The sequence below is a fragment of the Sitophilus oryzae genome, unplaced genomic scaffold (assembly GCF_002938485.1).
Source record: "Sitophilus oryzae breed Bouriz unplaced genomic scaffold, Soryzae_2.0 scaffold_1177_pilon_pilon, whole genome shotgun sequence".
NCBI classification, from domain to species: Eukaryota; Metazoa; Arthropoda; class Insecta; order Coleoptera; family Curculionidae; genus Sitophilus; species Sitophilus oryzae.
Genome location: NW_022145812.1, coordinates 2,661,945 through 2,688,510, shown reverse-complemented (window position 1 = coordinate 2,688,510; position 26,566 = coordinate 2,661,945). Strand labels below are relative to the sequence as shown.

The 26,566-nt window shown below is 31.9% G+C and overlaps 1 protein-coding gene across 4 annotated transcripts in view; it reads right to left on the bottom strand.

The window, feature by feature from the left end:
- LOC115890029 (protein nervous wreck) overlaps positions 1-26,566 on the bottom strand; it is a 110,806-nt gene that overhangs the window by 26,704 nt on the left and 57,536 nt on the right. For 3 of the 4 annotated variants that reach the window (XM_030910139.1, XM_030910161.1, XM_030910153.1), the window contains exons 7-11: positions 20,063-20,148; positions 19,849-19,997; positions 10,952-11,125; positions 5,054-5,260; positions 843-996 (exon numbers count right to left, since the gene is read on the bottom strand). In XM_030910139.1, the coding sequence (XP_030765999.1) occupies positions 843-996; positions 5,054-5,260; positions 10,952-11,125; positions 19,849-19,997; positions 20,063-20,148 (770 nt within the window). The remainder of the gene's footprint in view (positions 1-842; positions 997-5,053; positions 5,261-10,951; positions 11,126-19,848; positions 19,998-20,062; positions 20,149-26,566) is intronic. The other variant, XM_030910148.1, reaches the window with a different exon arrangement.

Sequence of the window (26,566 nt, the reverse complement as noted above, 5' to 3'; positions counted from 1 at the left end):
CTTGATGAAGTTAGAATCGACACGCGCGCTATCATTTTTACATTAAAAACGTAAATTTTTACCGCAGACGTAGGTTTTTAAAGGCCCGGTCTAATCATCTTCCTGCGCTCCTCCTACTTATTCTAAAATATTAGCGTGATTGACAAAGACGATACTATATTGCGTTTCTTTGATTGTTTCGTTTTTGTGCGTCAGTCCATTGGTGTGCTTGCAGTGCGACCAATGGGGCATTCCATTTTATATTTATAACCAAAAATATGTTTTGACAAGACTTTGACAGTTAAAACAACAAATTACAACAGATAATATATTGATTATTATATGACTTGAAACACCACGGCACTGGAATTAAGTTTTATGTGACCTTGAACCGATTAGTTCACATGGTAGCGACCGATGAATCCCTCCCAAACATTCGTGGCGTTTACTATAGCACAATTTTTAACGTTCTGGATGCTTACATTAAAATTATAGGAAACTTCTATGCTAATTTTAATAAAACCACTAATTTATTCCACTAATTTGGAGATTCTGAATGAAGCTTTCGAATATGTCAATTCTATCAATTTTTACCGCGAGTCAATATGAAGGTGAAAAAACTGCAATTATTGAGTGTATCCTATTAAATATTTAAACATCTTGAATAAAATTGAAAGCCACTGATAAATTAAAAATCAGGCAAACCATATTAAAAATTCCTTCGCAGTCGCCAACTTTGTTGATAAACTCCTTGCTTAGTTTTTCTATTTAATGGGTCTTATTTTTCTAATCTAAACTGACATATTATGGTGCAACGATTTACATGCCAAAAGCAGTGCCAATTGGAGGAAATCGTTGCCTACCCCACTCACCGTCCACCTCTTGGCTCTCGAAGTGATCCGCTGCCGATGGAGATTCTTCTGCTTCTTTTTCCACTTTGACAGATTCTATTGGTGCGGTTACTTGTTCGCCATCGGCAAAATCGCTGTCGTAAAACGAATCGGAACTGGGATGATCCTGAAAGTATAGAATGTTCAGCCATCGTTCAACGTCACGTCATATATTGTCGAACTCTTTTAATCACTTGCCAACCAGATGAAAGAAATTGGTGACGTCATTACGGCATTTCGTAAATTACTGCATAATTTTTTAGTAACTGTCATTGTCGATTTATTTGGGGTTATAATTTTATTGACGGACATCGATCAATGTCAAATTTTCTAAAAATATGAACTGATCTCAGACACACCCTAAAACTCATATTTGACAAATAATGATGACGTAACGGTGAACGATGGCTGAACAGTCTTTATATTATTGCAACTAAAAGAGTTTTTTAAATTCCAGTATTAAAAAAATACACCAATCAACCGGAATATACACGGTGTCCCAATATTCCGTGGACATAGAACTACTATGTATGTTTGAAATCAAAATAAGTTCATTTTACACAATTTACCTCTATACAAAAGTACTTCGTTTATCCACTAGAGGGTATCAAACTTTAAAAAAATAAACATATTTTTTCAGATATTTTAAGAACAGTTATTCCGATTTGAATTTGCTTTGTGGTTAGAAGCTACAAAGATTTATACAATATTCAAAAATGTTTTGGTATATTACATATCGGGAACTGTAATTTTTTTATTGTAGAAGAACATAAAAAAACTTACTTTAGTTATATATTATATGCAAGTAAAAGCTTATTCAGTACCAGCTGGTACAACATTCATATTATATGCTGCACACCTTAGACAACTCTAAAGAATCTGGTGGTTCCATCATGTCTCAAACGTATCGGTCCTTGAAAAAGCTAACTGCGAGAGTATTGAAGTCATGGTTACAAAATCCCGCTTAAGATGGGCTGGTCACGTATGCAGAATGCAAGAAAACCGCATACCAAAATATCTGCTTTACGGTGAGCTTGTAGACGGTAAGAGGAGACCGAGTGAACAACTGAAAAGGTACAAGGACATTTTCCACGAAAACTTCAAGGGGCTCAACATGCAGAATGAGTGGGAAAAAGCAGCTCACAATAGAACTCAATGGAGAAGAGCTGTAAACTCAGTTAACAGCGACAACCAAAAAGTAAAGACGCAACAAAGTAATGAGATTTTTGAATGTCCGGAGTGCGGTAGGCAGATAACATCACGTATCGGGCTTTTCAGTCACAGAAAAGCTCATGAAAGAAAACGCCTTGCGTGACCATCTTCTTTATGTGTGTCGAATACTCGTCAGCGAGTAACGGCTGTTACATAACATAAGATAAGCGTATATCTACGTAGGTACAAATAATTCCATTGAAATGACAGTAAGTGGGTAGGCTGGTGAATAGGTTTATTTACGTCTTTTGTCGCGGCCTATTTACTAAATTATATGATTCTCAAGGCGTTTATTTTTTAAAGTCATTAAACGACCTTTATCTCTACACTTTGTAAAAATATTATATGTTAAAAAAATACGTTAAAAAATATATCTTTGCTTTAACAACGGATTTCATATTCGGCATTAAAAATATGTGAATCATAGTCACGAATATTATGAAAAGAAGTACAAGAAAAATAAAACGGTGAATTCGGAGATGGATTATCATTTCTGTAAACCAAAAGTACAATATTATCGAATTTTCCAAATAGAATTCACAAAAAAATTAAATTTGGTATGGGAATATCAAGCAATAGTTGGCATGTACGGGAACAGGAGGATACAAAACAGAATAAGATAATATAAGTACAATATGAAAAAAAAGTCGGCGATGGTTATGAAATGAAGATCGCTGTCATTTTATATATAAAATTATATGGAAATGTCATCGATCGACATTCCCAAGCCATCTGGACGCCGTTTTTTTTTTCATTATACAGTAGAATAGGAGTTACATAGACTTTTCAACGGGAGGATAGTGATAGTTGCGTCTATCATTTTAATTCACGGGTGAATTATATTTTCTATTGTTTTTTCAATGTCCTCTGTTTGTCCTATGCTTCAGACTCACTAGAGAGTATTTATAGAAAAAGGTCAAAATTTGGTATGGGAACATAAAACAAGAAATGACATGTACGAGAATTGAAACCGTAGGTGACATACGAAAACTCACTCAACAAAGATGACCAGCTGGACCTCAATAAGCTGTGGTAGTAAATTTCATTATATAATAATTATTATTACTAGCGATGGGAACTATCGAATGATTTAGACTATCGAATGGTTACTGAATGAATGATTTCAACTATCGAATGGTTTTATTCGAATAAAATCATTCATTCATTTGTATACTAAAGCATATGTGACAATGCTTTTGATAAATGAAATTTAGTATTCGTTTGATTTTTGTGTGCGTCAGTGCATTATTAGTTCTTCCAAATTTTTATTTTATTAGTCCTTTCCTATTTTTGCGTTTATTAAAATATTTAAAATACTAAAATAGTAGTTTTTTAAGTGACGATTGTGTGCGTGTGCAGGTGGTCAAAATTTCTCCGAAAATTTGTGTGATTTTCCGTAGCCCGATCTTTCAATTATTTAATTTTATATGGTATATAGTCTATTTTTTATTGGGAAATTTTGAGAACTAGCAATTTTTAAGAGAGATGAGATCAACTTACAATTAATTTTAAAAATACATATTTGTATTTTAGATGTTTTAATAATATGAATTAGTTGAACTTAATAATCATATTTAAGTAATGTGGTTAAGGAAATGGGGTTTTATTTATATAAATTTTTATTTATATAAATTATAAATGGGGTTATTTTAATTTATTAAACCAGTCTTTGCTTAAAAACATTAAAAATAATTTTCCTACATCCAAAATAACAAGTATTATTGCAGTGTAACAACAGAATATTAATAAAAAAATGCAAAATATATAGACATACTATCCCTAACCCCCTAACTAAAGCCAAACAATAATATTCTTTGCTAATATCAACTAATACCAATATATGGCAACAGCGCCCTTCATAATTTATTTTCTGTGTAAATACTAGCACCTCAATAAAAAAATAATGTGTCCTTATCTTTATCTGACTCCGCAAAAAATCAAAGATACCGCCTTCTTTCATAGCATTGCCACCGACCGCTGTCGGGTTTCTCGGAAAGAAACCTACGTCGCCGGGCGACAGCTAAAATCCAGTTAATATTTTATTATAATCGACCCTAACGAAACGTGGGATCCGGATCAGGAGATCAAATGCAGGATCGAACAAGCAAGATCTACTTTTCTGAACCTGCGAAGATTTCTCACAGATAGGAATTTGAACTTCGGCCTTAGATACAGAATGGTGAAGTGCTATGTCTGGGCCGTTTTGTTATATGGTGTGGAAGCATGGACACTGAAGGTAGCAACAATAAACCGAATTGAAGCCTTCGAAATGTGGACCCTACCACGAATGCTAAGAGTGCCCTGGGTCGACCGTGTTAGGAATGAAGACATTCTCAGAAGAGCTGGTCTGGAACAACGTGAACTCTTCGAAATCATCAAGAAGAGGAAAATAAATAGCCTATTTGGGACACATACTACGTGGAGAACGCTATCACTTTCAGCGTCTGATTCTCCAGGGTAAAACAGAGGGGGGCAAAAGGGGGATAGGACGAAGGAAGCTATCCTGGCTGAGAAATATTCGTCATTGGACAGGCATACAGGACTTCCAAGCACTCCAAGTCGCGGCAGTTAACAGAACCCTCTGATGAGGAAGAAAAAGATGAACGCCTACGCAGGAATCTGCAGGGCACCTTAAGAAAAGATCCTGACGAATAAATTAATTTCATAAATGAATGAATTTTATAAATGAATGGTTTTTGCTGCCGAATTACTAGAATACAAAGTTTCAAGACAGATTACGCATCTATTCGATAATTTTTATTCGAATAGTTTTCAACGAATGTTTTCTTATTAGCTATCGAATTATTCGAATCAATTGCAACTATCGAATGTTTCGATAGTATTCATTCGATGGTTCCCACTACTAATTATTACACAGAAATATTTAAACTACAAAAAATAGTTTTTTGGAGAAATTATTATCATTTTAAATATTCGCATAAAAAACGCAAAAATTTGAAAAATATCTTTACCGAAAGCGAACTGGCCGATCTTTGTATATCCTGCACGTTGAGCGACTCGGCTTCCTGCAGCCACTCGTCCACGTTTACCCCGCCTCTCCTCAGACACTCGATCCTGGCCTCGGCCTTGGTCTTGGCCGTTTCCGCCCGCCGGATGTTCTGTTTCATCTCCTCGATCTTCGTTTCCAGGTCCGGACCGTTGGGGTCGTTCGGATCCGTCTGAAATTTAATAGAGCGGCAATTAAAGTCGGTAAACATGCATTTTTTAAGGGACATTCCTGATTTTTTAGTACAAACATACGGTATTATCAAAAAAGGCGATAACTCGCCTGAAATCACGACTGATAAATACACTCAACGACGGGCACGGAAAACAGGCACCTTAAAATTTTGATTTTAAAGTTTTATATATTGTGTTCTAGTGGACCGATTTTGGTGATCTTTTGAGCAATTTGTAGTTAAATTATTTGACTTTTCAGTATTACTTTACAAATTAAAAATGGAAGTTCCCATCTGTCAATTATACGAGGGCACAAAATGTTGTATTATTTTGATGAAAGTTTGGAACACCCTGTGGAATATGTTAAAAAGCAAGGATTTTAAAAATAATTTTATCATCTAGGTGCATATTTTCTCGATAGTTTACTTTTTGGTTCATCTCAATAGCTTTATTCTTTTTGGAGATATTCGCTTTTGAAGAAGACATTAACAATTTTTTGTAATTTTTACATTATGCCTTTGATTTTAGTCTCAGTCAACAACCTATGAAATAGTGTTTATGATTTATGTAATGTAACTTTTATTGAATAATTATATTATTATTGTCTGTTGACTGTTGGGCACTTACTGTAGCAGAGATGGTTTTAAGTCCAGAAGTTGTATCCGCTATAGATGCTTTAATTGAAGACGATAGAGATTAAAATTATGTCTCTAAAACCGCCGTCTGCCAGCTTTTCAAATTTATAATGAATTGCACCTAAGGAACGTAGATGTAAGTATGTCAAGAGGGCCTGCTTCGGGACCACAATTTACTAGGTCTGTTGACTGAGACAATGCATAGCAATGCAACAAATGCATGGTTTCAAAGTAAAAATTACGAACAAATGTTAGTGTCTTCGTCAAAAACGAATATCTCCAACAAAAATAAAGCTATTGAAATGAACCAAAAAGTAAAATATTGAGAGAAGATGCACCTAGATGATATAATAATTCTTAAATTCATTGCTTTGTTAACGTACTCTACAGGGTGTTTCGAACTTTCGCCAAAACATCAACATTTTGTTTTCCCTCATATAATTGACAGATGGCAACTTTCATTTTTAATTTAGAAAGAGACACTAAAAAGTCAAATAATTTAGCTACAAATTGCTTAAAAAATCATCAAAATCGGTCCACTAAAACACAATATATAAAACTTTAAAATACATAAAATTTTAAGGTGCCCGTTTTTCGTGCCGATGCCGATGAGTGTATAAGTAATTTGTATTGGTCTTTTATTGCTTGACTGGTTTTATGATAATTTTTACCTTCTTGATTTTGTTCTATGATATTTTAGCTTGGCCCTGAAGATGAGAGCTCAAAACATATCGCCCCCTATTTGTAAAAACGTTTATATAAAAAAATTTAATATACTCTGTTTTTTTTCTCAGGTAAGATTTCGACAGACGATGACAGAAGAAAAGCAGATGACGTCCCATACCAATCTATTTATTTTACTAAAAAAAGTTTCTAATAGTTTTTAAGTTATCTATGGATGGGTTTAAATATAAATCCGTCATGCGTCGTGTCTTGTTGTTTTTAACCAGTTTTATTGGTTTATTTAAAAAATGACAGATCGTATTTCAATTTTATTGGTTTGACGGAACGATGAACGACAAACGGACGCCGATGCGTATGAACTCGCCTTTAGATTTTTGTCATTTTTGACGCTTGTCAAAGTCTTGCCAAATTCTAGGTTATAATTTTGTGTCAACTTTTGTTAAATACCCTGCGTTTTGGAATATGATGCATTTTGATTCGTATTATTACGTGTGTTTTGTGTCTTTTGAAGTCAAGTGGAGGAAAAATCGAGTGAAAATTAACTGTAGACCCAGAGCACAGTTTATGGTTAATACTCGCTGCCAGGGCAGAAAGTCTTATACACCAATGAAGTTGCTATCGATAAAGTTTGTATACCATTTCGTCGTAGATAAGTGCATCTTGTATATGGTAGAAGGATCAAACTAAACACATACTAAAAACTGGAGTAGCTGTAAAATATCGATATCACACGATAGGTAAATAATGGATTTTAGTACTGCAGAAAAATAATGTCAAAAGGTACTGGTTTAAAAAAATTAAGATTAAAGTTAATTAATCAACCTTTAAGGTATAAAATTTGGTAGGTGTTATTATTAATAAAATAGTTTGTTTTATTTACCTATGTTGTTTTATTTATTCCTGTGGATTATTACAAATTTGTATTTGTACATAAGTTATATTGATAAATATAATCATAAATGCGGGTAGTTTCATAAAGCTTAAAGTAAATAATAGTTCTTTTTCATATTTTTTGGTATGTAGTGTCTTGTTCTTGTTTGTTTTGTATTAACACATACCGTTTTTATTAAATAAAATAACTCGATTACATTTTTTCAGTTTTATACAGTTTTTTTCACAATATTTTGAAGTAATCACTTGTCAGTCAAATTTTAAATATTTCCTGCTATGCGTTCCAGTTGCACCAACTTATTTCTTTGTAAAATAAAATAAACTACTTTGAAATTAAAATGACAGACACATCTATCACTGTCAAGGATCTTCTCGTTGGACAGACTATACATGATTGTGAGGATATTGTGTCTTTATTCCCTTATTAGATGATATTCATTGATAAAAACACGTTTTATTTGAAAATGTAACATGCTTTTTTCAACCCTGCTATCTATAGAAATAGAAAATAAAGCATGAAAAACATACATTTAAAACTAAAATTCAACGTCAGATAATATTTTACGATACTTATACCGGGTGCGTCTCAAAAGTGGCTCACCCCTATAATTTTTTTATTTTTTCAGATAAAACAACGAGATTTGGTATGTTAGTATATGACAAAAATTAGGATTGATTAACATATTCAATTGTTTTCTGTCAGTGCACAAATTGGTTTCACCGGAAATAACTATAACTTTTGATTTTTAAATAGCAGCCTCGGTATTTTTTTACTTTATTCGATAGAAAATGACACTCTGAATAGAATGACATATCATATATCAACTTTTGACATTTTCTCATATTGTTTATTTGAAATTGTAACATGCGGTTCATAACAACAATTTGACTCGAAATACCAAGTGTGTGGTATCAAATTATTCGTAAAAAAATGCTTTTTCCAAATATGCTAATGAGCCACCCTCGTTCCCTTTGAAAAAATTGAGATATGATTAAAAATACGATTTGGGCATCTTTTAACCGGCCAGGACAAGGCTCCTTGATTAAAAATTAGTGTTTTTAACACAGTCATGGCACTCTAGATTGAAATTTAAAATACAATTTGTTTTTGAGCGCATATATCTAAAGTTGACATATGATATGTCATTCCTTTCATTAATTTCATTCATATGTCATTCGAGTGTCATTTTCTATTGAATAAAGTAAAAAAATTCCGAGGATGCCATTTAGAAATCAACAGTTGTAGTCATTTCCGGTGAAACAGGAAGTGATCAAAAACAATTGAATACGTCAATCATTCCTAATTTATGTCACATACTAACATACTAAATCTCATTTTTTTATCTGAAAAAATAAAAAAGTTATAGGGGGTTGAGCCACTTTTGAGACGCACCCGATATACAGGGTTGTTCACCACATACGACACGGAATATTGTAGCTAAACGATTAGATTTTTACAAATTGTAAGTTTTTTGGGTTCGTTGAAGGACTATTAGAGCTACAATTTAAAAATATTTTTACAAGATACAGAGTGTCCCAAATAAATAAAAAATATCAAAGTTGTATTTTTTTAAATGGAACACCCTGTATATTATTACATTTTTAGTTCCTACGATTAAAATAAAGGTAAATTTGATTAAGCTTTATTACACTTAAACCTTACCGTTTTTGAAATATTTTCAATTTTGTGAAATTGCAGTATAAATTTTAAGGCTTCATTTCCCCGAGGGTATCAAAATTTAATACTAAATATTTACTGAAGTTTATTTATTGATCAGTTATTGTGTTGCAATATTAAAAATTTCACTACCTTATACAGAGTGTCTAAATATTTATTTTAAATAATTATTAGCTTTAAACGGCAATAACTTGTTTAATTTAAATGGAACACCCTGTATATTTTATAAGAATCAGATGCACAATTTAATTGACTATCAAATTGTATTATACCATTTTTACCTGTCTCTTCAAGTTTCCGTAGAAAATACATTTTATTGTAATTTAGAACGTATTTATCAATATACCCATGGAATACTGACATTTTAAATTATTTTTAAAGATGTACCTAATTTTTAAAGAGTACAGATACTGATATTGTGGATATAGTTCGTTTATTTCATTAAAAAATAAAAAAAACTGTTTAAATGTTTATTAAAGAGGACCAATTAATATGTTTCCAGTATTCAAACTACATTAATTGACTGTTTGCGTTGATTAATAATAATTGCTTCAAATACTAAAAAACTGAATTATGTATGTGTATTAGATAGTGTGGTAAAAAAACTAACATCTTAAAAATGTTATTTCACTTTTTGACAAATGCTTATTTATAACAACAGAGACGTTCATTTTCATAACTTATTATTATATTGATTTCTGATTCAAATCCACATTTATTTAGAATAATTTATTAACGAACACAATTAAGTATGTAATTAATTAGTATTTGGGCAGAAATACTGGTGGTATATTTAATTAAAGGTATACACTTTTATAAAGTTTAAATAGTTTTCTTTTTGCATACAAATGGGCTAGTAATATTATCGTTTTACTAAAAACGATAATATGACTAGCCTGTACATTTTGTAGATTTGTTTTAAAAACAATCTAAAATGTCAATATTCCATGGGTATATTGATAAATGAGGTCTAAATTATAAGAAAATGCATTTTCTATGAAAACTTGAAGGGATAGATAAAAAATGGTATAATGCAATTTGATAGACAATTAAATTGTGCATCTGATTCTCATAAAATATACAGGGTGTTCCATTTAGATTAAACAAGTTACTGCCGTTTAAAGCTAGTAATTATTTAAAATACATTTTTAGACACTCTGTATAAGGTAGTATAATTTTTATTAATGCAACACAATAACTGATCAATAAATAAACTTCAGTAAATATTTAGTATTAAAAATTTTGATACCCTCGGGGAAATGAAGCCTTAAAATTTATACTGCAATTTCACAAAATTGAAAATATTTCAAAAACGGTAAGGTTTAAGTGTAATAAAGCTTAATCAAATTTACCTTTATTTTAATCGTAGGAACTAAAAATGCAATAATATACAGGGTGTTCCATTTAAAAAAATACAACTTTGATATTTTTTATTTATTTGGGACACTGTATCTTGTAAAAATATTTTTAAATTGTAGCTCTAATAGTCCTTCAACGAACTCAAAACTTACAATTTGTAAAAATCTAATCGTTTAGCTACAATACTCCGTGTCGTATATGGTGAACAACCCTGTATATTATATAATTAGTCTTGCCAAAAACAACAAAACTATTCTAAAATTCAATTAAGATACAATTATTTCAGACATTAAATCGTAACACAAAGGCATAGTAACAAAATCCTACCTATTTGAAATAGACAGAACAAATACGTCTGAAATAAATACGCCGGACAATATCGTCAGGACATTGTTCGTTTAATGAACGTACTGTGTGGCAGACATACATATTATAAAACGTACCTTTTGTCCGGCTTCCCTCATGGCGTTGTACAGTTGCAATTTCCGCACGCTTTCCCGGATGTTATTGTTTTCGCGGGCGATTTTCGTTGCCCAGCGGCGCGCCTCTTTGCTCAGCGTCGCCGAGGCCGAGTCGTGTTCGGCCGTCACGTGGTCGACGGGATCGTTGTCGCAGGGCTAAACAAAGAAAATATTAAATAATGTCTATACCTTTACAATCCAAATAATTTGAGAACGGTTGCTCGTAAATATTTTTACCTTTTTGAGACCTTTTTGCGTATAAACGGTCGAAATATATTATTTTAGTATTGAAAATACTTCTAGCCGCGTTATATGGGACCCATCTTTGAAAAAACGACATGCTAGAAGCAACATGGGTTCAATAACCTGCCTGTCAACACGTACTTAAGTTAATAGAGCCGGCATTGATGAGCGAATAGGGCAAGGTCGAGTCTGGACCGGCGGATAAAGAAAGCGATATTAGACAGTTAAAGCACGGCCAAAGACGTAGACGTAAACGTATCGTTTGAAATGTACGCTTGCGCAGTGAGAAATTCACTTGCGTTTACGGATACGTGATACGTATCTTTACGTGCCTTTACGTACGTACAAAACGCAAACGTATCGACCCGAAGGAGTTTCGATTTTCACCCGAATGAAGCCGAACGTACAAATTCACAAACAACTCGTTTCCACAACTGGCTAGTAATTAAGTTATTTCATAAATTTTGGGGCCAGTGTCACAGAACTGGGCCTATTTTATTACAATAAATTAGTATGAAAATATTAAGCATCATAATAAACTCATTTTGGAATCTATTTAATTAAATGCTAGTTCTTATAGCCAAAATTCATATGAGGATTCTAAAAGATGGAATCTAATAAATAATCATAAAGCTGTGTCTGTTTTCCAATATTTTTTTATTACGAAGAGCATTTTAAGTTGTAAGGACTACTTTCTGTAATAAAATAATTTCCTTTTATAATTTTCTTCAGTTTTCGATATTACTTTTATAAATTTAATGTGGAATCAATGGAATAATAGATATCCATTTTCAATTTTAAAATTAAATAAATTGTTTCACAAAATAATTTAGAATTACAAATGTACCATTTGCGTTACGTACGTCAAAATACTTGCTTTAACTCTTGTTTACACGACAACACAACGTCAGACGTAACGTAAGTTTCATTTTAAACGAAAATATGTCAAGGCATGGGTTGTTAGGTACAGTTTGGCTATTTTAATCTATTTCCGTATGAGAAACAAGGGGCAAATTATACGAGAAAGAGCAGAATCACATAAATAATAAACTTAGACTAATTACCATATTTTTTTATATGATTATTATTTTTTTAATTATCAACTTAGGACAAAGAAAAAGCTTGCGTGGTTTCCACCGCCAACAGGCGTTAAAACAAATGAATCCAAGGCATTGTCAAATATTTATTGGGATAAGTTTTTACCGTTTGAATATTGTTGTAAATAATAATTATTTTCATTTAATTAGTGCTAACTTATCAAAATTCACAACACGGCGAAATTTCAACAAAATCGGCCAACGGATCTTTGAAATATTAATAAAAAAATGTCTATTAGGACTTGACACCCTGTATCTTTAAAATTATGCATTTCCGGACACATGTTTATATTAACTTTTTACCTTAAAAACACAAAGAATCACCTTCTGAAGTTGGCCACATACTTAATTAACAGCCTGTATTTAAAAATGTCTAGCTAGCGATTTTGTAAGTAAAGCTATGTTTATTTTAATAGAAAAAAAAATACATTTCATAAAAAATAAACAAACCCATAATTCAACTACTATACACTACAAAATAAAACACTAAATCACCACAATACACCAAAACACTTTTACTTTTACACTGGACGCGCGTTTCGCTAACCATGTTACCATCATCAGCAGATGATTATAAACTCATGGTTAGCGAGTAAAAGTGTTTTGGTGTATTGTGGTGATTTAGTGTTTTATTTTGCTGTGTAACACCAAAGGTTTCGAAACTCCGGTTAACCGAAACTGACCCACATTTTGGTATATTTCGGGCTCCTACGTGGGCAACTCTACGTTTAACCAATATTCGGGCTTTTACGGTAACATAATACTCATTCTGATTGGTTTAATCTGGCTCCATAACAAAACTGTGGGTTCGAAGTGCTATTGCAAATTAATGCAATTAATTCTATGTATACACTCTCATAAAAAGCCATCACGATAAAAATTAAATATCAAAATTATTTAACGTTGCGAACGGTTCACTTGTTCACTATACGTATCTGGAATATATTTGCGAATGGCGATCAGCGATACGATGGTGCGTCCAAACCTGGGAAGACGAGCGCGAGACATTCCAAATTCGCTGTGTGGACGAGTCTCGCTAGAGCCTCGTTGCTATCCGTCCCCTGTCGGTTTTCCAACGGCCGATCAAAGAAAGCTCGAAAGTCTGGACGTGTTTTTGGTAGGCCCACCCGACTGCGAGATATTAGCTCTGATTTATAAATTTCGACCATTTAAAATTAAGTAATCTCAAATTTTTAAATCGTACACCGTATGTATTATCATTTTTTCTGATAGAATTTACAAACTTTATGTCATTGATAATTTTTACCCTACCGAAATCCAACATTTCTTTAAACAAATTGAATTATTACAACATCTATTAATTTTAGATATATAATATCAAAAAATGACAAGAAAAGTTACCGAATTGTACGTATGTATAACCCAATAATAAAATAAAAAATAGGGTATTCCCATTAGAAAATATGTTATATCCGCAACACTTTTTTGAATTACCCTGTATACTCTATAGTAATGTTAAAATGTGTTTCTTAACCTTACCAATAACTTTTTTATTTAACATTTTGTTCTAAAAACGTTAAAAAACGTATTATGTAAAAAATGTCGTGTAAGGGATAATGGGGAAAACAGCCAAAAGGGGGAAAACCGACGATGAATACCATGTTAAACACCGAATATCATATTAAAGATACAAAAATGTATTACTGTATGCGTTATTATTTGGCCATCGTTTGTTATATTCAATTGCAATTTAATATGTGTTTGGCTTTCTTTCACTATGATCCCACTCGGCTTGTCTCGTGGCAGGTTGGCGTAAAAAATAGATAGAAAATGTCTCGCTCTCGTCTCGCTCTTGTCTTGCTCTCGTCTCGCGCTCAGCTCGTCAGGTCTGGACGCACCATAGACTGCCGGAGTGGTGACGTCATGAATGTCAAATTGCTTTCCAAACAAGGTTTAGTTCTTTATATTTCTATTGAGCTCTTCCAAATGACGTGACAAATTAATATAAAATGTAAAAAAACAGGTGATTGCCGATAACCGCCGACTTGTATCTGGTATTTTCAATACGCCTATGATGGTTGCGCATGTTGCAAAATCTGTGAATTTTTTCCTTAGTGATGCAAGCGGTTACAAGTACCGACAAAAAGTTATTAAAAAAATAATAGACTAATAATAATAATAAATTCAAATAATGTCATTTTAACAGTACGTCAACGGTTTCTTGTAGACGTATCTGTTTTAAAAAAGTAAAGTGTTCTCGAATAGTTGAATTTAAATATTTTAAATAGTTTTTTTCTTCTTTCTTTGCATTTTTTTTTGCTTCCGAAACGTTAAGCATTTTTTCTTTGTTAGGCAAATTTGTATAACTGTAAACATAACTTCTGACAATTTTATTTTGTAGATTTTCTTGCAGTGCAGTGGCGAAATACCCATAAAGAATTTTTTTGGAGGGAAAAAGTTATTTACTCTTTAAAACAGTTAAAGAAATGGAGGTGGCGCTCCCCACAAGTAGAAGTTATACTGACATCGAAATCGAATTTCTCATGTTAAAAATCATCCAGATACCTTCTTACTGCAAAAATTATTTAGAAATAAAAAAGAAACTTCTACACGCCTAAAACTCAGCATTTTAGTTGATTTCAAAAAATTCCGACCGCAGCGCTCTATATGGCAGAAATCAGAAGTTTTCACTATGTATTTTACGCCGGCCCGGCCGTCCCGGTTACAGCTCGTGTAGATCGCATTAAAATAATATTGAAATCGTGGCTTTGTCATAATATTTAAGTATTTTAGTTTTTTGCTAGTGCAGTTATTGAAACTATAAAACTCGCAGATAGGAGGTTTGTGTGATGAGATAAACAGCGTTATTTCGGGTAGTAAAAATTAACTGAAAAAGAACTCGAACTGGGGTCGCGTTGTGTCTGACAACTTCAAATGTTGTTGTTGCAATAACAATCAATATTTCAACTTTCCCGGATATTCAACTTGCCCGAATCAACATTTCATAGCTTCAGAGCTTGTAACGTTTTTAGTTCGTTACATGTCTTTGATTATGATATATGATGTCTGGCGTATCATCACCGGATTCCCTATCGTTCCGGCCGGATAATTTATTTGACGAATTTTTACGTTCTCTAGTCCACAACCCTGTTATCGTTTGACACAACCCTGTTATCGCTCTGTGGAAGCGCTGTCAACATCGCTTCTGTCAACTCTCTGTGCTGTCGACTGATTTTTACTTTTAGCGCTCTGTAGCCTAACCTAACCATCCCGGCTTTTAGAAATGGTGATTATTTAAATCTTGCTGTATAATCTGAATCAGCTGTTATTTCAAAGCAACAGGGTAGAGTTTTGGATGTCCCAACCTAACTTGTATTTGTATTTTGCTGGCACGTTGGCGTCCCTTTTCTTTTGTCCTCCAGAATGTCACATGGAAAAAAGGACATGTTCTTTATTATTTAGTGAGCCCTCGGAAGTAATTCGAGGGTCCAAGGTACGGACTATTTCCAAGGTACAGGCATTATCCAAGGTCCTAGTAGTGTTCCAAGGTACGGGTAGTGTTCCCTTGTACCATTATCTTATGGACGGATGTCCCGTGGACGAGTGTCCCCAGTAGGAGTGATTTATCTTACATATAAAGTGCTCCAGAGTGGATGTAGCTTGAGCCCCATGCTGCTTCGTTCCCATCTATAAGCCAGTTAGTAGTTACGGCTGTATCAATTCATGGTGTCCTCATTCTGGCCCCTTTTATTGTTTTGGCCAACAGGATCGCCGACAGACAGTACAGAGATATGAGCCCACCTCACGCTGCTACTCTTTGAAACAGGATTGCCTCAAGAACAGCTAAGTGTAGATTTAGGTTCTAGTTTTCAGTCGATTTTCAGTCTTAACTTAACGTACATTTTAAACGATATCGTACAGACTATATTTAGTGGTTAGATTATTAAGAACATTTATGTCGATTTAGTAGTTACAATATGATTTAGATTTTTAGGTTTCATTACATTACGCCTTGTAATAGTATTACTTTTTTATAGATATTATTATTGCACTAACATCATATAAAATATATCAAATTAATTAAAGTAATGCTACATTTCATATATTCTCTTAAACGTTACATGTCTTGTATTTTATCATAGTTGTTTTCATAGATATTTAGTACAATTCTTAACACCACTTTCGTTGACATATAACCACTATAATAATTATTAAAATTGTACAATGCTATTTACCATCACAGTCCATCTTGAATAAATAGTGAAGCTTCACACCGATTTGATCAAAATAAAAGCAAAAACGGATTCAAGCAGTTCGACGAAACAAGTGACTAAACAAAGTGCCCAAAAATTAAATAGACATATACTATGAGATGATAAAATATAATTTGCAGTATTAATGGTATATTCTTTTTTTAATCAACTAGTGCTTAAATTTTTTATGAATATCATCTAAAATTACAATTTTGTACCTTCAAAAAATTTCGTTATAGCCGAAATAGCCCAAGTTATGTCCCCACTAGCCAAACCGGTGTTACCGTAGTTGCTTAGCTTCAATAATAAGTTATAATACCATTTTGCCAGCAATTTCTAAATTTTGCCAGCAATTTCTAAATTTTGCCAGCAATTTCTAAAATTATAGAAAAACATCTACATAATCAAGTTGTTTCATTTGTAGATTCAAATAAACTAATACCTGAATGCCAATCTGGTTTTCGTAAGAACTACAGCACTACCACTTGTTTATTGAAGCTGGTTAATGATATTAGAACAAATCAAGAAAATAAAAATATGACGTGTCTTAGCTTACTAGACTTTAGTAAAGCATTTGATACTCTAGACTATTCATTGCTCCTAGCAAAATTACAGTATTTTGGATTTTCAGACGGCTCTTTAGAATTGATAAAAACCTTTTAAAAGATAGATCACATTGTGTTGTCATGAAACGGGGAAGTTTAAAACAAAAATCTAGTTATATTCCTATGATTTCTGGGGTTCCTCAGGGATCTATTCTGGGGCCATTTTTATTTTCGTTATATGTAGCTGATATGGATAAGGAATTACAGTTTTCTAAATTGCAGCAATATGCAGATGATTCTTAAATTTATTGCAAAATAGATACTAATAATTTGGCACAATTTCAGTTAAATTTTAACGACGATCTTAATAAAATTAATAAATATGCTCTGGATCATAATTTGAAATTAAATGCCGGTAAATCTTGTGTTATAGTATTTGGTAGTGATATAAACAAAATTACAAATACGGCTGATAACATGAATATCCATATAGATAATGTAGCGATACCCATTGTTACAGAGACTAAAAATCTTGGAGTCTATTTTCATGCGAAGCTTTCTTTTCAGGCACATATAACTACTAAATTAAAGGCTGCTTATATAGGGTTGAAGAATTGTTCGTCTCTTAAGAAATATATACCATCAAAGACTAAGTATCAATTATGTGACACACTTATTTTATCTTTATTTGATTATGGCGATGTTGTTTATGGTACATCCATAAACGCTAGATTCTCTAGAAAAATCCAAATACTTCAAAGCTCGTGTCTACGGTTTTCTTTTAACATTCCTTTTAGAGATCATATAACGCCACATCTTAAAAATTTATCTATTTTATCCATGACTAACAGACGACAATTTCATTTAATGACATTATTTATCGAATTTTAACTACAGAGCAGCCTCCCTATTTGTTCTCATTGTTTCACTACGTTGACCATGATCATTCGACTAGACAAGTGCATTATTTTAAAATTCCTCAACACCGAACAGCTAACTTCCAAAAATCTTTCAGTTTCATAGCGCCACATTTGTGGAATAATATTTCTAATAACTTTAAATTTCAATCCTTTACAGATTATAAAAAACAAATTAAAAATCATTTACTAAATTCGTAAATATTATAATTTCTTCGACTGATTTGTGAGATCTTGTTCTTCTGATATGCCCGTCATTGGTTGCTGTTCCGGTTTTTACACTGTTTCATTTTGGCTCTCTGCTTATCTCCGCTCATCCCTGATAAAATTATATTTTCACTTTTTTTATATAATTTTAATTTTTTTAATTTTGTTTATTTCTATAATTTAATTTATTTCCATTTTGTATTTGGGGTCGCACCACTCTGGCCCTTTGTGCCATTGTATCGGTTTTTTAATCGCGGTGCGATCCCTTTAGACACACCTTTATTAATACTAATATTATTCTGTAAAACTTAATGGGGTCTAATAAAGAAATTTGAATTTGAATTTGAATTTGAATTTGAATTTGAATTTGAATTTGAATTTGAATTTGAATTTGAATTTGAATTTGAATTTGAATTTGAATTTGAATTTGAATTTGAATTGAATTTGAATTTGAATTTGAATTTGGTTGAATTTGAATTTTGAATTTGAATTTGAATTTGAATTTGAATTTGAATTTGAATTTGAATTTGAATTTTGAATTTGAATTTGAATTTGAATTTGAATTTGAATTTGAATTTGAATTTGAATTTGAATTTGGTTTTGAATTTGAATTTGAATTTGAATTTGAATTTGAATTTGAATTTGAATTTGAATTTGAATTTGAATTTGAATTTGAATTTGAATTTGAATTTGAATTTGAATTTGAATTTGAATTTGAATTTGAATTTGAATTTGAATTTGAATTTGAATTTGAATTTGAATTTGAATTTGAATTTGAATTTGAATTTGAATTTGAATTTGAATTTGAATTTGAATTTGAATTTGAATTTGAATTTGAATTTGAATTTGAATTTGAATTTGAATTTGAATTTGAATTTGAATTTGGAATTTGAATTTGAATTTGAATTTGAATTTGAATTTGAATTTGAATTTGAATTTGAATTTGAATTTGAATTTGAATTTGAATTTGAATTTGAATTTGAATTTGAATTTGAATTTGAATTTGAATTTGAATTTGAATTTGAATTTGAATTTGAATTTGAATTTGAATTTGAATTTGAATTTGAATTTGAATTTGAATTTGAATTTGAATTTGAATTTGAATTTGAATTTGAATTTAATACAAGTTAGAACTTTTTTTCACAAATTATACTTCCTAACACTTTTAGAATTATTATACTCGTGTCGGCATTTTTGGTCTTGGGTGCCAATTTTCGTACGTACGACGAGTACGGTCAATACGCTCAGTAACATAAAATCGACTGAATAAAGAGAGAAGAGCAAGTATTTTCCCAAGCGCATGAAATCTAGCGTCGCCGACGGATTAAGTGGTTATGCAATAAATACTATGCATTTTTGCTCTCTCTGACTTCCTAGATCGCCATATCTCCTATACATGTAAAGACCGACCCAAGGTTTCGCTTGCCAATGGGGTATAAACTTTATTTCGTATACTTGCTATTTAAACTCGTGTATTTGTATATGCCGGTTGTTTACGATATTCTCCGATGGTAACAGCACCGGCGGAGAATGCAATAGGCCTATACGAAGTTTTCCGATTATAATTCGGACCACACTGTATATTTGGTTGTTTCATCCTGTATAATTCGCTGTATCCATGACACAATTATTGTGTATGTATGTATTTAATCTTACCTCAAAGTCATATTGAATGTGTTGTTTCAATACGGGATAGTACAAATAACAACATTGCAGGTTATACTCGCGGGTCAACTGTTTAGCTTGATCACGAATTGTGGTAAACGAATTTTGCATCGCTGAGCAAGTGAGAAGTTCAGTTCGACCTGCGGACAAATAATTATTCTATATATTTTCAGTTCTTCTAGAATAAAATCTGACCCATTCTTACCCATTAATGTTAAATATTCGGCTACTTTATCGTAAACCCCGCTCTCCATGGTACTCATTCCCAATTGCAAATCGATGACGAAATATCTAAATAAAAAAACAATTTTAGCTGTATTTTGCAAAAATACAAGAAATATTTTTTGTATAAATGATTTCAATGTCTACGGATATATTGTAATCACAAAACATTTTCTGATGCACGTCCGTGATTGATGAAAACATTGACATTAAAGTAGTGATCGACATTGACATTAAAGTAGTGATTGACATTGACATTAAAGTCTATAAACCTGACTAAATGAAATTTTGGCAAAAATGTTTAAATTTGTTGTATAATTTAAGATACCGAGCAGCTCTTCATTTTACTTTATAGAGCAAATGATTGTAACAGATATTTTATTTAGATTAAAGCTGCAAAAATTAGTTTAAACCTAATTTTATTATCGCTATGTTGGTCACATTGCGTCGTGTTCAGCAATGTTGTCCTTTATTATTTGACAATTATCCCAATGTCAGTCATTATTTTGTATAATATCGTGTTGTTGAATCTTTGTGAGCAATTCTCATATTTTGCCTATTTTCGTAGTTTTTTTTTAAAAAATTGCACTTTTAAGCACAAACAATTCTTTTAAGAACTAAATTTTCGAGTTTTTGTATAGCATTTCTTGAAATTGTGTGTTGAAAATATGCCGAAGCATTTATACAGTCGAAGAAAAGAGCTTGTAGCTTCACTGATAAACAATTTGAACGAGAACGTGACAATAAAGGTCGTTTATTAATAATTATTACCCTTGACTGCAGTCAGAGAAGTAAGTTTGATGGATAACCACATTATACCACTTTCAAAGTTAGTTTTTATCAAATTCTGTATTATTAGTTTGTGCATTAATAGCACACTCTTACTTGTTATTGCCACTTATGACGTTGGAAGATATGCCTATCAATAAATAGATAAATAAATAACACATAATAACGCTTAGAATAATCTTCATAATGGACTAGTTTTTGCTAATATATAATAAGTAAAATAAGCTATAAAACAAATAAATCAATTAGTTACTAAAATATTAGTTATTACAATTAATAAATCAATTAGTTACTAAGATATTAGTTTAAAAATAAAACGTAAAACTCTTTAAAAAATGATATAATAAATATATTATTTGTCAATTTTAAATTAAGATTCATCTCATAAATGCATCACAATCTGGCAGCGCTGTCGCCATACCTTGTCACTCAAAATTAATCACGTGCATCGGAAATTGTTTTGCGATTACCATAGATACGGTCCACATATTAATATATCGAGCATCAAACTAATAAATATTCAACTGTATTTTAGTATACAGATATTTCGATTTATTTAACTGTGTATAAATATATCAACTTTAATTCGTAAACTCAGTTTATTATAAACTTTAGTATTTGACTTATTATACAGGGTTAAACGAAGAGTTGTTTTTTATCCTAAGTTTAAAACACCCTGTGCAATAATTTCGTGAGCAAATTTTCCTAAAACATTATTTTTCGATCAGAACCCTATCTCCTGAATATTGGACTCATGTCAACATACTTTGCAATTTTTTCAGTTATTCTTACTTTCTGATGTTGTTCTTCATAATGACGAAGTGACTTTGGTGATTATTGTTGTGTACGATAGAATATGGTTCTTAGTGTCGCAGATTGTGGAAAAGTAATTGATCTTGTTTAAGATGGCCGAAATTATGAATATTCGCTTGGCCCTTGAAGAAGAATGGGAAAATATAACACAATATATTTGCAGCCTCATTAACAGTATAGTACAAGTAGATATACATACCGGGAGGTGCATCGCCGTTGGAAACATAGGAAATCCCATGCAAATTTTGAACTGTCCAGATATTGGCTCCCCTATTGGTTTTATAGCGAAGTCATAAATAGATTTTTTCTCTACGTTTGGTACACACATGACAAGTTTGAACAATTTTGCACAAGCCAATTTTGAGTAATTTGTAAAAAACTGAACCGATTTTTTAATTAAAACTGAATAGGTAACAATCAAACACCAGTCAAAAACCGATATAACTTAAGTTGTCAGCGTCATTTTCAAATGTAACTTAATTTTAATAAAATTTTAATATTCAGTACTAGTAATCATAAAATAATAAATACAAGAAGAAGTGTCAAGTCAATGTTAAATTATGGAAACAGCGTGGCTGCCTGGGTAACTAATTTTCAGATATGGCGGCTGGGACATTTGACATGACATAGACATGACAATTTCAATTTTATGAAATTTATTTCCGTTTCCGGATTTTAATGGCGGGCTGTTCAGGAGGTTTAAATGAGGGTTAATATACTTTTTACTCTTTCTAGTAGTAAATAATACAACAAAATTACTCAAAAATATTTATTTGGAATTTAGAACAATGTAAATATGCAAATAAACACAATTAAAGAGATATAAACCAATAAACTACTGTATCAATATCAAATATTTAAATAATATCAGAGATGCTGTGTTAAAGTGAATTAGTAAAGTAACAGTGCATTGACTTACAGAAACTTGAAGATAAATAAATGTTTTCACAGCTTCACGGGCATAAAACTAAATAACTGGAAGCAGGAAAAAGGCAACCGGAACCCACACAAAACCTGGCATCAAAAAAAATATGTAAAAAACATAAATATAGGTACATAAGACTTTTGTGAATTAAATCAAACAGGACTTGAATGAAAATAAAATGAATAAAAAATATAATACATATACATCCAATACCTCATTTTTGTATTTTAAAAATAATCTACATACATAGATTTATAGCATTATTGCTATGAAAATACATAATAGGTATCTATGTGATATGTAATTACGCATTTCTGTTCATCTTGTAGAAAATTAATGTAGGCTAATTATAGTTCAATAATCATAATTTACCTTGTATAACTTGCTTTCAATTGCTCAAAATCACCGATCAGTCTTTAAAGTAGAGATACGGAAAAATCCTTGGCAAAGAATATCCCAAGATCCTTGGGTTTAAAGCTAAAAAAATATAAAAACAGTTAATATATTACCTATTTTTACATATAATATGGCCCATACCTACTACACGCAGAAACGTCGATTTCATAATTTTCTTTATGTAATTAATATCATATATACTTTATTAAAGTGTTAATAAGGAACTTTATATCAAAAAACATCTTTGTACTTATAAATTTCAGCCGAAATATCAGAAACAAACTTCCAATCAAATCTAAACGGCAAAAATTAAAATGGCGCCCGACCTGGCCAGAGGCCTCGGGAGCTAACGCTGACACACAGACAAAAGACAAAGGAACAGGACGCCGACGTGCATAAAAATGTTCCGTAGCAGAAATTGACAGAAATCATATAGAAATATTCAGATTTTTGTCTAGGACAGTCTAGAAGGCCATGCTTTCTGCCTGGGTAGAACCGCGCCATAACTGTTTCCAATTTTCCGGTTTACTGTCACCCCCCTGCTAGTAATGATTTATTGTTATACACACAAAGAAAAATTGAGCATGATAGAATTGTACTATGCGAGAAATAGCTTAGACCAAGCTTAGACAGTGTATCTGACATGTTTCGGTTAATTTCCCCCATAGACAAACAAATAAAAAGAGACTGACAAATATCATGGTAAAGAGTGGGACCGCGTTCCCGTAGCGCAACTCAGAATAACAATTTTGAAACCAATTAGCAGGACCATGGCAGGACGTACGGCTTTATTGCTATCTTTCTTTATTATGTGTGATTTATATGAATAGGAAAGAGATAGGTATAAAACGTATCGTAAGACATTATCGCACATTCTGGCTGACGGAAAATTTAAATTACCCATTATTAGTAGTATTCTTTCATTCTGAAACTGAAAATTTTCACTTAAACTGATTTATTCCCTATACCACGTAAAGGGAACGTGGTGTAGGGAATAAATCAGTTTAAGTGAAAATTTGCAGTTTCTTTCAGAACGAAAGAATACTACTATTATAAAAGAAATAAAAAAAGCAAAAATTGTACTGTTTTATAAACATTTATTTATACATAAAAATAAATAAACTTTTTATAATATAATAACAAAAAATAACAGTCTTTATTCCACCCACCTACCAATTTTAAATGCAGAAGAACTAACTGTTGCAGGAAACAATCGGCCAATTTTTTTAAAGGGCATTAAAAATCTCATTTTCGAAAAAACTGCCTAATTGCAATAACAAAGTGAATATCCAAGCGAAGAAGACTTTACGAGAATCATGATCCTGAACCATTTTCAAGCCAAGTTTTAATCCTAAAACAAAATTAAAATAGGTACAGTACGTCTGTCCGTTCTGTAGCTACGGGGTATCCGTGAGAGGGGAAACGATATTCTCTCGATGTTTTTCGTACAAAAATAGACGACGCGTACCATCAATAAAAATTCAACAAATTTGCAAGTAGCCAATAAAATGAATGGGCGGAGCGATTTACGGTGACGCACCCGTCAAATCGACGTATAAAATATATTGCTGTTTATTTAAATGTTTTTTGTCCGCATTCCTTTCATAGACACAGATTCAGCAGATGTACTGTATATTAATAAAGTTTCTGGTTACTATAAACCAGCTATAAACTACCTACCCAAAAAATGAAAAAAATTAATTGCATTAATTTGTTATGTTAAGGAGGTTCGAAATATTTTTGACACTACTACTTCTACTTTTTTCTTAATAAGATGATAAATATAACTACTTACTTTTATTTTACCGGGTGTCTTTAACATATCTATCAGAGAAAGGGGGCACCAATACATATAGAAAATACCGTATGATCGAAAAAAATGGCGTCCAGTTGGCTGGGAAATGACGATCGATGACATTTCCCATATAAATTTACATATAAAATGACAGCGATCTTCATTTCATAGCCATCGCTGACGCAGTTTTTTCTCGATCATACGGTAGATGATACTGGCTCCTGCAGCAAATAAAATAACAAATAGTATTGCCTACAATTATAAGTAACAAAATATAAATACCTATATGGAACAAAGGAATTTGTTCCCTATCCATATTCATAAGTCAATAAAATGGAGAGTTTAGAAAAAAAGATAAATCACCAAAAGAAAAATTAACAAACATGACGAATTGTCATGATGTTGTCATCTTGGTTGTCATGATGACGAAAACGAAAGGCGATTGTTCTAATTTCTATTTAGAAATTACGTTTTATATGGCTGCTTCTTTCTCTCTTGTTATATTCGAATGAGATAGTGGGCAGAATAGACGCAATGCGCAGATTAACATAAATAGAACGAAATTTTGCGTTCTGAGTTGCGCTACGGGAACGTTGTCTCTCTCTTTACCATTTAATTTGCCAGTCTCTTTTTATTTGTTTGTCTATGATTTCCCCTGAATACTAAAATTAAATTAGATACTTTTGACAATGTCAAAATAATAGTTTGTAAACCTACCTGACCATTGACTGGTATTTTTTTGTTACCTGTTACGATTTGAATTTAAAAATATTTGAAATCTTTTTTAAATTACTACTTAAAATCGGCTGGTCCAAAATTGTTCAAATTTGGCATGTGTATTTACGTGGTATTTACCATACATAAACCTTTAAAAAATCTATTTACGACTTCGCTGTAAAATCAATAGAGGACCCAATATTTGAACAGTTCAAAATTTGCATGGATTTCCTCTGTTTCCAACGACGATGCACCACCTGGTATATACTATGGTAATAGTATGAACCGACGGACGTCTATACAGACAGTTATAGCAGCCGAGGGAGACAATACAAAGTATCTTTTACAAGGTTTTTGTTTGTTTGTACATTTAGTTATTACATTTGTTTTTTTAATATCTTCAGTTCTGTCGGTATTAATATCACAGTTTAAAGAATATAAAATATATCAGTTGACCCACTCTTCGCCCGTATCAAAATTCCTCCCGCCGCTCCCCGCGCTCGGATGTAGACTTGTAGACTGACCCAAGTCTAGAAGACAGACGGGGAGCGGCGTTTTGATACGGGCGAAGAGTGGGTCAACTAATATATTTTATATTCTTTAAACTGTGCTAATATTTATCAAAACCAAGCTTGTATCGTTACTTTTTAACGTTTTTTAAATTTTAATAAAGAGTTCTAATCAGTGTCGATATGACATTACGACAATAGTCACCAAAGCGGAAAACCGCCTCGTGATATTAAAAAATATTATCATAAATTAAAGTTAGTTGAAATAATTGCAAATTATTGGTGGCAAGTTCATTTCGCCCTTACAAATTAATCAAAGCAGGAAGGCATATGTTCATATGAGTCAAAAAACAAAATGCTCAGGAAACATGGCTCTGATCGAAAAATAATGTTTTAGGAAAAGTTACTCACGAAATTATTACACAGAGTGTTTTGAAATTAAGTTAAAAAACAACCTTTTAATTAACCTTGTATAATAAGCCAAATACTAAAGTTTATAAAAAATTGAGTTTATGAATTAAAGTTAGAGATAGATTTATATAC